The sequence below is a fragment of the Giraffa tippelskirchi genome, chromosome 2 (assembly GCF_054371585.1).
Source record: "Giraffa tippelskirchi isolate mGirTip1 chromosome 2, T2T-mGirTip1v1.2.pri, whole genome shotgun sequence".
NCBI lineage: Eukaryota > Metazoa > Chordata > Mammalia > Artiodactyla > Giraffidae > Giraffa > Giraffa tippelskirchi.
This window is the reverse complement of record NC_137276.1, coordinates 40,333,713-40,346,392: the sequence shown is the minus strand read 5'-3', so window position 1 is coordinate 40,346,392 and position 12,680 is coordinate 40,333,713. Positions and strand designations below refer to the sequence as shown.

General features: G+C 40.5%; 1 protein-coding gene across 4 annotated transcripts in view; it reads left to right on the top strand.

Annotated features, from left to right (window-relative positions):
• Nucleotides 1-12,680, top strand: part of PAPSS2 (3'-phosphoadenosine 5'-phosphosulfate synthase 2) — an 83,799-nt gene that overhangs the window by 45,349 nt on the left and 25,770 nt on the right. For 3 of the 4 annotated variants that reach the window (XR_014073106.1, XR_014073104.1, XM_081556868.1), the window contains exons 2-7: nucleotides 1,076-1,193; nucleotides 4,924-5,159; nucleotides 6,137-6,275; nucleotides 6,805-6,923; nucleotides 7,049-7,162; nucleotides 9,217-9,328. Coding sequence is in view for 2 of the 4 variants with exons in the window: in XM_081556868.1 (XP_081412994.1) it covers nucleotides 1,076-1,193; nucleotides 4,924-5,159; nucleotides 6,137-6,275; nucleotides 6,805-6,923; nucleotides 7,049-7,162; nucleotides 9,217-9,328 (838 nt within the window). In the remaining 2 variants the exon portion in view is untranslated. Of the gene's footprint in view, nucleotides 1-1,075; nucleotides 1,194-4,923; nucleotides 5,160-6,136; nucleotides 6,276-6,804; nucleotides 6,924-7,048; nucleotides 7,163-9,216; nucleotides 9,329-12,486; nucleotides 12,502-12,680 lie in introns of all 4 variants that reach the window. The other variant, XM_081556883.1, reaches the window with a different exon arrangement.

Genomic DNA, 12,680 nt, shown 5'->3' with positions numbered 1-12,680 from the left:
ATTCAATGGACTACAACTGCAGCACACTAGCCTTCACTGTTCTTCACTATCTCCCTGAGTTTGCTCAAATTCACATCCATTGAGTGAATGCTATCTAACCATCTCATCTTCTGCCACCCCCTTCTCCTTCAATCTTTCCCAGCATTGGATCTTTTCCAATGTCGTTAGAAATGTAATTACCATACCAAGGACACATATGGGTGGTTCTCAACTTTTTAATTTTTATGTGACAATCATTATGAATTTCCCTGGCCCACCTCCTTTTCCCTCCTTGGATCACATATTCACATATTACTTTTTAAAATGTCCACTACAAACTGTATTTACTGACTCATTTTACCTTTTTTGTTCATCAGACATATATACCTTCCAGAGTTTAGGGTCAGGATCAGATAATCTGTGCCCTCAAGGAGCTGATTTTATTACAACCAAAATAAAGACATTTGAGATTTGAGTTAGTCTCCAAGACTAATAACTGGTACATTTCCATTTCTACAGGGCTTTTTGTAGATAAAAAAGCTCATGCACTGACCCTTGGGAAAGTGGAAGCAGATTTTAGTGCTTGTGAAAAACGAGTCCTATTTCAGGGAGAAACTCTCTAGTCACTGATGTCTATGTCTGGGTGGGAGAAGAAGGGGTATAAGGGCCTTTAACCCTTCTCTGTGGCTCTCTAGAGAGTGAAGCTCAACCAGCCTCACCCTAGTACTTCCCCAGCAGCTGGAGTATTTGGGCTGTTCATGCCCAGAGGACTTGGGAAGAACTTGCATTTATAGAAACAAAGACATTCTGCTAACCATTGGCTAAAAGTAGACATTTTAAAATGGTTGGGACCAGAAGTTTTACATTGTATCAATTGTTGTCTCATTCAAATTATACTTTCCAAGAGCTGTGATGGGTCTTCTAAAGGCAGTGTCTGTTTCTAAATGAGTAGAATTAATTAATGTCACTCTGTATGCCAGTTGTAAAGGAGGAGTTTTAGTTGGGGAAGACTATGTAGTCTGTTATTTTATTATACATATACATATGAGATTTATTATTTTATTAATTGAATATTGTGCTTTCTCTTGTTTTGTAGGAGGACCAGCAGAAATCCACCAATGTCGTGTATCAGGCCCATCACGTGAGCAGGAATAAGAGAGGGCAGGTGGTTGGAACGCGGGGTGGTTTCCGAGGATGTACCGTATGGATGACAGGTATTCTGTGTTGAGATCTAAATGTATTTTATTTTGACTAAAAGTTGGTGGTAACACACAATTTTAAGGAAAATAATGTGACATATTTTATGTGTCACATATACATATTCCATGTGTATTTTAACATTAGAAGGAGGCTGAGAGCTGTAGTAGAAAGCTTGGGTATCAGTCCTAATTCTATCCATCTGTGAGAAATAGGGCTTACATCAGGTCATAGAATGTCTCTAGTTCTCTGTTTACACCTCTTTGACAGGAAAGGATGGACAAGTTGATTATGACATTCCCTTTCAGCTCTCAGGAATTCTGTAATCCTCAGTTTCATGCCTAAACACATTTCAGTTCAGTTCAGTCGCTCAGTCATGTCTGACTCTTTGCAACCCCATGAAATGCAGCACTCCAGGCCTCCCTGTCCATCACCAACTCCAGGAGTTTACCCAAACTCATGTGCATTGAGTCAGTGATGCCATCCAACCATCTCATCCTCTGTCGTCCCCTTCTCCTCCTGCCTTCAATCTTTCCCAACATCAGGGTCTTTTCAAATGAGTCAGCTCTCTGCATCAGGTGGCCAAAATATTGGAGTTTCACCCTCAACATCAGTCCTTCCAATGAATACCCAGGACTGATCTCCTTTGGGATGGACTGGTTGGATCTCCTTGCAGTCCAAGGGACTCTCAAGAGTCTTCTCCAACACCACAGTTCAAAAGCATCAATTCTTTGGCACTCAGCTTTCTTTATCTAACTTTCTTTATATAACTCTCACATCCATACATGACTACTGGAAAAACCATAGCCTTGACTAGATGGACCTTTGTTGACAAAGTAATGTCTCTGCTTTTTAATATGCTCTCTAGGTTGGTCATAACTTTCCTTCCAAGGAATAAGCGTCTTTTAATTTCATGGCTGCAATCACCATCAGCAGTGATTTTGGAGCCCCCAAAAAAATAAAGTCAGCCACCGTTTCCACTGTTTTCCCATCTATTTGCCATGAAGTGATGGGACCGGATGCCATGATCTTAGCTTTCTGAATGTTGAGCTTTAAGCCACCTTTTTCACTCTCCTCTTTCGCTTTCATCAAGAGGCTCTTTAGTTCTTCTTCACTTTCTCCCATAAGGGTGGTGTCATCTGCATATCTGAGGTTATTGACATTTCTCCTGACAATCTTGATTCCAGTTTGTGCTTCCTCCAGCCCATTGTTTCTCATGATGCACTCTGCCTGTAAGTTACATAAGCAGGGTAACAATATACAGCCTTGACGTACTCCTTTTCCTGTTTGGAACCAGTCTGTTGTTCCATGTCCACTGGCAGTTAAAAATGAAGCTTTCCTAATTTGACATCAAGCATTTGGCTGTCCATTAGAGATGTTCTTTATTCTTTTCAGATGTTTTAACATTCTAGGGAGCTTTTTTACTTATTTAAAAAAATTAAAATCCAGGCAAGAAGAAAAACTCTATATTTTCTATGTAGCTGAGGATGGTCCCTTTTGTATAAAAATAACTCATTCCCACTGAGGTGACCAAATAAATCTTCTTTTACTTGTGTTTTTATAGCCCCAGAGTGTCAAAGCTAAGGGTTAGTGACAGAACTGGAATTAGTCCTGGGCTATTACCTTACTCTCTGAGTATAGGTAGAGGAAGCTGATGCCTGGAAATGCAGGTCTGGCATAGACTGAACTCAAAAGAAAAAAAACCAGGTTCATTTTGTAGACATAATATTTCACATGGAGATGAACTTAGATGCACAGATATGTTTATCCAGGTTATGAAATCAACTTATGTGTTATTGTCTGCTCGCAAATGTGTATTTATTATAACCTGAAGATAATTCTAAAAAACACAACAAGCAAGGGCCTGCCTTGTGTCTTTTCTTGCTCTTCCGAGCCTTTCCTGTTCCTGTCTAAAGCAGCCACATTCTTCTTTTTCAAGTTATTTCCTAGTGCCTGCAGCACTTGTCCTTGGTTTCCTGGTTTCATCTACCCTTGGAACAGCAACTTTTCCCACTTTCCAGGGTGAGGCTGCACAGTGGGCACGGAGCCTGCTTTGTTCCAGAAGGCAGGTTCACTGGTCTCAATGCCTGATATGTTTCCCCAGGTTCCCTCTAAGAGACGTGTTGTGCAGCAGTGGATAAAATGGCTACACTCCAGACATTTCCCTCTTGCAATGTGTTTGCCTTCATGTGTTCATTTAAATTTGGAATCAAAACATATATACAGGGACTTCCCTGGTGGTCCAGTGGCTAAGACTTGGTGCTCCCAATGCAAGGGGCCTGGGTTCCACTCCTGGTCAGGGAACTAGATCCCACATGCCGCAAGTGAGTTCTCATGCCACAACTAAAGGAAGATTGAAGATTGCACATGCCACAACTAAGACCTGGCACAGCCAAATAAATAATAAATATTTTTTAAAAAACCATATACACAGAGTCCATTTTTCCTAATTTGAAACACCCTTGAAAAGAAAAAAAAGAACTAGTGGAAGAGAAAAACAAAATCTCAAAAGTATACTTCCCCCATCTTTTCTTACTTTCAAAAATCTTGTCCTTATTTATTTTTTATTCTCATATTACAGATGTTGGATACTGACCAGGCAAATCAGGAGAAACCAGATTCTTCAAATCTAGGGAACTGAAGTTGGGCCTCAGCTTCACCTTCATTAGTTGTGTGACTTTGGATCAAGCTCGCTAAGCCTCTTATTTGTAAAATGAGAATGAAGATAGTACCTCCTCGTAGATACATAGGTAGAACTGAATGGAAATAAAGCATGTATGTGCTTAGCAGAGGTCCTGGTCCCTAGTAAAACTCTCAGTAAATATAACTGGTGTTACTTCAATGTATTAAAATAAATATTCCAATGATCTATATTAATACAGTTAACTGTGTTTGGAAATTTCTACTATTTCTCTCATTTTCTGATACAAAAGAATGTACCAGAGATTTAGGAATCTCATTTCTCCTGTCCTACAACTGGACATGTTTTAAGAGGAATTTATCACATTGTGTGCTAAGTCGCTTTAGTCGTGTTGCACTCTTTACATCCCGATGGACGGTATCCCACCAGGTTCCTCTGTCCATGGGATTCTCCAGGCGATAATACTGGAGTGGGTTACCACGTCCCCCTCCAGGGGAGGGGACAGGAGAGGAGGAGCAGGACGGGCTGGGTGTATGGCTTAGGTGATCCGCTGACCCTCTTAGCGGTGCTGTGTGCAGGGATCATGCCGCAGTACCCTGCTTTTGCTCCCAGGCACCTCAGAAGTGACACTTGATTTGTGGGGTTTTTGTATCTTTTTGTTTATAATTCGCTCCAACTATGCCAGGGTGTAGTTATTTTGAGTCCCTTATAGTTTTTTTGTATCTGTTGCTCCAGGAGACCTTTGTTCAGGTGCAAGCATTCTAGTAAAGGGTCCCAGGTCCCAGCCTGTCTCAAAAGTAGAACCCCTGGGTACTGTATGGAGCCTGCCAAAGTCTCCCTATTAACAGTCTTCCCTATATTATGGCTTTGAAAGGCCATAATCCTAATAAAGGACAAATAGTTATTTCACGATTTGAAAGAAATGCGAGTACTTAACTTTCAGTAAATTTCACTTTTTCTAGATTTGAATGGTTTGGATTTGAGGTCAATCAAATGATCGCCATGAGGGTTTTAATTACTCTTAAATTAGGTAAAACTTAGGATCGATCACAATTTATCATCTTAAACCGAGACATTTCTAGTCTTGTCTTGACTGTTCTCAACAGGTCTCTCTGGTGCTGGAAAAACAACGATCAGTTTTGCTCTGGAAGAGTATCTCGTCTCCCACGCCATTCCTTGCTACTCCCTCGATGGGGACAACGTCCGTCATGGCCTCAACAAAAACCTTGGATTCTCTCCTTGGGACAGAGAAGAAAATATCCGTCGGATTGCAGAGGTGGCCAAGCTGTTTGCTGACGCTGGTCTGGTCTGCATTACCAGCTTCATTTCTCCTTTTGCAAAGGTAAAATGACTTGGCAACACACACGATTCCCACACGCAGGGCCAGGGCTCTCCAACTGCCAGGATGAGGAGCTGGTGGAGGGGACGACAGAGCAATGCCACACTTTGTTTCCCCCCCTCCCCTCACCGCTCACTGGCTCCCTCATTCCCTCTCTTTAATATTGGTTATATAAAGAGAGTCCTTTCATTTCCAGATGCCAGGGCTCCAGTTGACATAAACCCTTCCTCTTTCACAATGGTAAGTACACTTGGCCAGAGGTGAAAGGGAGAAAAAGGTAAACAAGAAAACTCCTGAAGCTCAGTAATTTTTATTTCTCCAAAAAGTCAGAGGGCTTGCCTGACTAAAGAAAACAGCAGTTCATTGACAAGGCACCAGGTTTTCTGTGTTTAATGTTGAAATCAATGAGGTGGAGTGTCAATTCTCCTGCTTTAAAGCATAAAATTGCTGTGAGCTACAAATAAGACACAATGACTTTGAACATATCCTTGGAATGAAATACTGTCATGTTGCCAGCCCTGTCTTTTAGCTGGTATTCTTTTCCATGTTTTTTCTTTTTCTTTTTCAAGTCCTTGGGAGAGTTGTTTACTAGAGTGAAACTTCTCTAAAGGGCTAATTTCCTGCCACCTATGCAGAGCTCAAACCCTAGTGTTATCTTAAGGCCATGGAAGACCAGAGTACCGTGTTTGTGATGAATTTCATTGTGAAACCTCTTCTTACTTTCTTTTCTTAATATTCATTTATTTGGCCATGTCAGGTCTTAGTTGTCGCACATGGTATCTTTGTTGTAGCACGTGGACTTCTCTAGTTCTGGTGTGTGGGCTCTCCAGTTGTGGCGCTCAGTAGTTGCAGCATATGGGATCTTAGTTCCCCAACCAGGGGTCAAACCTGGGTCCCCTGCATTGGAATGTGAATTCTTAGCCTTTGGAACACCAGGGAAGTCCGTCTTCTCACATTTTTAAATGTAATTTTTTCCCCAGGATCGTGAGAACGCCCGCAAAATCCATGAATCGGCAGGACTGCCCTTCTTTGAGATATTTGTAGATGCGCCTCTAAACATTTGTGAAACGAGAGATGTAAAAGGCCTCTACAAACGGGCCCGAGCTGGGGAGATCAAAGGTAAGACTGCCAGCTCAGTAGCCCTTTTGCCACTTACTTATGCTACCAGTTTATATGTCTGTCCCCAGAAATCTGTCTGAAGTTTCAAAGACTGTTTTCCAAAACTACATATAGCATACACAACTTTTTATCAAACTGTAATATCTTCAATGTCTCCATGGGCTTATGAAAATGTGGGCTTGTATTTCTCAAGAACTTGTCACCCCAGCCATAAGCAATCAAGTTCAGAGAACTAAAACAGATGTATGTACGTGACTGTGTGTTTAGGAGGAATCTTTCAGACTTTTCCTCCCTCTTGTCTTCCTTTTCCATTCTAATTAACTGCAGAGGGCTTGGACTCAGGTTTTATTGAAAACACAGGTGTAAATGTTCTTACCTATGGCTGGAGGTCAAGGAAGGTGGTTTGACCTTTTCTGTTTTAATCTGAATACAATAGTTGAAAACATTTATTCCAACATGTGCTATGTGTTATTGAGTCAAAACATTGTTCTGTTGGTGCAGATGTTACTTGCAGCCTTCTGCTTTGCAGGGTTTACGGGTATTGATTCTGATTATGAAAAACCTGAAACTCCTGAGCTTGTGCTTAAAACCAATTTGTCCTCCGTGAGCGACTGTATGCAGCAGGTGGTAGAGCTTCTACAGGAGCAGGTGGGTGGACTGCACTTTTAAAAAAATAATAATAATTTTACAAAGTCATGAGAGATCATCTATTTACTGAAGTGTCCTTTATATAGTTTCCATTCCAAATGGTTACCAAGTCTGCTTCCTTTCAGAACATTGTACCCCATACTGTAATCAAAGGCATCCACGAACTCTTTGTACCAGAAAACAAACTTGACCAAGTCCGAGCTGAGGCCGAAGCACTCCCTTCGTTATCAATTACCAAGGTAAGAGGATACAAACTGGCTGACGGAAAATTTGGCTTAATATCAGTCATTATAATCCATTTACAGTTACTCTCAACAATAAGGTAGGTATGCATAAGGAAAATTCAATTCCTATAAAGAAAAACAGTTGCTTTCACCAACTTTTTTTTTTTTTTTTACTGCTTTTCCAAGAATATCTCTCACCAAGAGTTGCTACAAAGCAGCTGATGAATTTTATGTTCAGGAAGATAACTTCTATAGAGTTGCTACAAAGCAGCTGATGAATTTTATGTTCAGGAAGATAACTTCTATACTTGTAGAGGATAGTTTTATATAGTTGTTGTTATACTTTCAGTTATGCCAACATACAGGCATTGTGTGCTAAGTTGCTTCAGTCGTGTCCAACTCTTTGTGACCCTCTGGACTGTAGCCCACCAGGCTCCTCTGTCCATGGGATTCTCCAGGCAAGAATACTGGAGTGGGTTGCCATTTTTCACTCCTGGGGATCTTTCTGACCCAGGGATTGAACCAGTGTCTCTTGTGTCTCCTGCATTAGCAGGTGAGTTCTTTACCACTAGCATCACATGGAAAGCACTGGGCAGTAATTATTTGTTGACAGTTGCCAAGAAAATAGTTTGTCCAGAATATAAGTGTTTCTTGGACCACTGAGAAGGAGTTTTACTAAAACAAAAAGCAACCCTAATCTAAAGTGATATGAATGCCTTGATCTTTTTCTACACTGCACATCGCACTTTTCCTTTATCAGGGAGAGTCCAGTCTAAGTAGAGGGAGTTTTAGTTACATGGATTTACCACCTGGAAGATGTTAAGATGCAATCCCAGCAAACAGCTCTGCAAATACCTTGGCCTCTTTAGGGCTTCCTGGCGCTAGTGGTAAAGAACCTACCTTAAAGAACCTGCCTGCCAGTGCAGGAGACAGAAGGGACGTGGGTTTGATCCTTGGGTTGGGAAGATCCCCTGGAAGAGGAAATGGCAACCCACGTCAGTATTCTTGCCTGGAGAATCCCATGGACAGAGGAGCCTGGTGGGCTACAGTCCATAGGGTTGCAAAGAGTTGGATATAACTGAAGCAACTTAGCACACATGCTCTGTAGGTTAGGGTTAGTTGGTTCATACAAGGTGATCAAGTCTTCATTGGTAACCTCTTGGTACCCATTAAAACCCTGGACATTTTTATGAGGCAGAGTACATTGGGAATGTGCTTCAGCTCATGAACACCCCAGGCTGTAGTAACTCACGACAAGTTTATAAACAGAGCTCCCTGACTCTACACAATAAATTTTGAGTTCTCCAATGCTTCAGGCAGATGAGAAACACATAATTATAATTGTGGAATTTGAGTTCCAATAACAGAATGGTCTGGAAGGTACAGAGGAACTTCAGAGAATCTAATGATTAATTCTTTTGATCCTAGGGATGACAGGGAAGATTTCAAAGCAATGGTCCACAAGCTGGGTTTTATTTGTTTAATTTTTGAGTTGGATTTTAAATTATGAATAGGGTTTTCAGGTAAAGGGGGGGATGGGCTTGAAACCATGTGTGTATTCAGACTACACATGGCCTGGCACTGTTGGTGACTAGGCTCCTGGGTGGGGAGTGGTGGCAGGTGAACATTCCTACAGGTGGCCCTAGGGCCAGAGCTAGTATCATGCCAAGAATTTTGGACATTTATCTTAGAGTCAATGGTTTGCCCAATTCAATCAAATAGCTAGCATACTGGTGGAAACAACGTAGCCAAACCATAATTATTATGGAATAAAGACTGTACAGTGAATCTTCAACACAGTTGCAAATTATAAGAATAGATAGGGCCCAAAGTGCTCAAAGAAATCATCCCAATTTGGAATCCTTTTGCCACCCTCCCAATAGAAGGTTCTAGACACACTTCTCCATCCCCTAGATCATGGGTCAGCATTACATCTGGGAACACTTAAAACATAAAATGTTCTGCCTTCATTCTCCTCTCAGCTGAGTAAGAACGGACTGCCTTGGGGCCGGATGGCTGGAACACAGAGCTCATGGAAACATTCACCTGTCTTTTTTTGTGTTTTGCAGCTGGATCTTCAGTGGGTCCAAGTTTTGAGTGAAGGCTGGGCCACTCCCCTCAAAGGTTTTATGAGAGAAAAGGAGTACTTGCAGGTTATACACTTTGGCACCCTGCTAGACGGTATGGGTTTTTGTTTGTTTCTTACTCTTTATCAGTAGAAAAATATTTCTCAGAAGTCTTCACAGGAACAAGAAATGCTAATTGTTGGTTTGTAAAACATATTGGGAAAATATGTATTTATGATGTGTCCAATTATGTATAAGCTTCCATTTTTAGGTTTTTTTTTTTTTTGGTTATCCTCAAAGGATTATTGATTACCAAAAGCTAAGAAATCAAAAAATGAAGGTTTAACTTCCACACAGTCAAGAGAAGGTTAAGTCTTTTTCACCTCCACTTGCCCTTTGCTAGCCCTGATATCAGAAGGCAGTGGACAGTGAGAAGCACCATTGCCAGCTGCCTGGACCATCCTGGGGGAGCCAGGGTGAGCTCCGCATCACTGCTGACTTGTGGGATGCCTCCCATCCTCCAGCAAACATTACTGTAGCAGCTGCCTTCCTTGGTGCGTCAAGTGTGGCTATTCATGTCCATACATGAAATATATTAGGATGACTTCATCCACTAAATTCTAGTAGGGGATTTTAAGGCAGCTTTCTGGGAAGAAGCTGAATGGCTTTTAGAGAACTGCTCTTGTCAAGATTGGAAGGATGTGTTATTCAGAACATTTCTGGATCCTTCTATGATCATTTCCTTTCTAGAACTGTCTTGACCTTATCAATTAGCACTTATCTATTTCAAGATCTTGGGATATTATTGATACATGGGGAAGGGATAGTGATAGATGCACACTGAATTTATAATACTGAGCAGGGCTCCAAACCTTTTAGGAAGAAAAATTCAGGTGTTCTTTCTTGAGAAAGATGTTTGTGTTCTAGGCTTGTGCCCAGGGAATGGGACATAAAGCAACCCCAGCTGTAGTTAGGCTTCAAACCTCCCCATACTCTCCAGAAGTCTCCTTAATTCCTACATAATTAATAAAAATAGTTACCAGGGCTATAATAGGTAGCCCACCTCTGCCTAAGTAGAGGCAGAATATCATAGTGGATAAGAGTGAGCCATGGAGCCCAACTCTGGGTTCATTTGCCAGTGATTAGCTATGAAGTTGGAGCACATTACCTAAACACTCTGGGCCTCAGTTTTCTTATCTGTAAAATGGGGATGTTAATAAAAGTACCTACCTCACTGGGACTTAAAAGACTTAACCTTCTCATTGGGATGTTGAGCATTTAAAAGAATACCTGGTTCAATATATTCCATATATTATATTCCATATATTAACACCTCCCTGCCACCCCCATTTACAATTAAAAGGACATGAAAGTCTTGAACAGACTAAGAGGCTTATCTCTAGTCACATCCATTTGGAAGTAGCACAGATAAGATGCTCATCAGCTAGCCAACAAATATTCATTGAGTGTCCTTGGATGTCAGGTTTTGTTCTAGCTGCTGGAGATAGATAATGAAGACAGATGTGAGCTTGCTGGGACAGGCAGAGCAGTTCATCTTCTGAACTCAGTGGAGGGGTTTTCCAACCACATTAGTGGTTGTCAAGCTTTTTTGTGTTTTTAAGTCATAGCTGTTTCAGTGAAATCTGAGGCCACGTATAGAACAGATGAAAGTGGAACTGCTCCTGTAGAAGGGGTGGGCTCAGCCTTTCTCCTGCACATCAGCAGCCCTGGGGGCATTTACTAATAGCATAAGGCAGTTGAAACACTCTGTCCTCTACCATACCATGTTAATCTCATGGAAGAGCTTGGCTCGATGAATTTTGAACTGAGTGAAAAGTGAAGTCACTCAGTCGTGTCTGACTGTTTGCCACCCCATGGACTGTAGCCTACCAGGCTCCTTCCTTCTCCAGGGGATCTTCCCAACCCAGGGATCAAACCGGGGTCTCCCACATTGCAGACACTTTACCATCTGAGCCACCAAGGAAGCCATTGGACTGAGTAGACAGGGTTAAATTTCAAAAATGATGTATCTCTATATCAAAAGGTTGGGCAAGATATTATTATACGGATATCATTTCATTTTAACCAGTTTATGAAAGTTTGAGTCACCACCATTGAAAATTTGAAATAACTTTTGTAGTCAGAGATGTGGCCATTTTCATCCACCGTTAAACAATTGCACGTCTTGATCACCTAACAGTCTGCAAGTAAGGTTTCTATTCTGACTCTGTCTCCCAAAACTATTTTTTGGTTTTAATTTTCTCAAAGGTTCACAATTTCTCCCATAGTTAAAAAAAATTAGTTCAGTATATAAAAAAAATTAGTTCAGTGTACTCAGTCCAAAAACAAAATAAAAAATCACTTTTTAGTGTTTTTGATGATTATATGAGTTATTCTTTATATTACTCAAGGATCTATTTTCATGTCAGTGTATTATTATCACTTTATTTCTCACTGGAATATATAGTTTCGAGGTTGTCACAGATTCTCCAATAATAAATGTCACATCTAAATTTACAAATGGAACCTTAAGCTTGTATTTTTGACTGGTGGCATCCAAGTAGGCTTAAGACATGGCAGCCTTGTGTGATCTGATCATTTAATGGCAAGTCTTCTATGGCTTTGACTTTCTAAGGCAGGGCTTGAGAGCTTTCCTACATACTGCCAGCATTTATTCAGCACATAAGGCATTCTGACCCTGGTGCTTGACATTGGAGATCACATTTAATCTGGATTAACGCCACTGTGAAGGTGTTTTGTCCATATGAGGGAGTAGTATTGGGAAGGTTAAATAACTCACTGGAAGTCTGGATTCAAATCCAAGTTATCCTGGTTCTATATCTGCACTTTTTCTACTGGGCGTACTTTCATGTCCTCCAAACATTTGGAATTCTAGGATGTTCTAGAGCAGCTTGCCTCCACACCTCCCAAAGGCTGACAGTAGTTATAACATCACTTATTTATAAGAGGCAACTTCTTGCTGAAGTTGGAGGAGCTTTTGACATATGTTATAATTATTTAAAAACATAATCATTTAAACAATACTTTTGGATTGTATTGGACAGTATTCAATACAAATTCTGTTTTCTCCAGCTTTTTGCTGTCTTATATTCTCTATTTTTAGAAATGGCTGTAGCAGAAATCTCAGTAATTTGTATATTGTATGTATAAAGTTTCATAATAGGAATTTATTCTTTGACATTGTTGCTTTACTATTATTTTGATGGAAAGTTGAAAACAATATTTTTCTTAACTGTGTTTGTATTTCTCTAGGCATGTTCCTTCCTGGTATGTACTTTAACTTCCCAAGTAGTTAAATTATTATAATTAGATGTGTTATATTAACTAGAAATGGTAAGGACATAACTTAAAAAAATCTAAATGAAACAGTTGGAATTGCTAACAGTTTATGATCCAACCAGTTATAATAGAATAATACTGCTTTCTGTTGATAGGAGTCCAAGTAA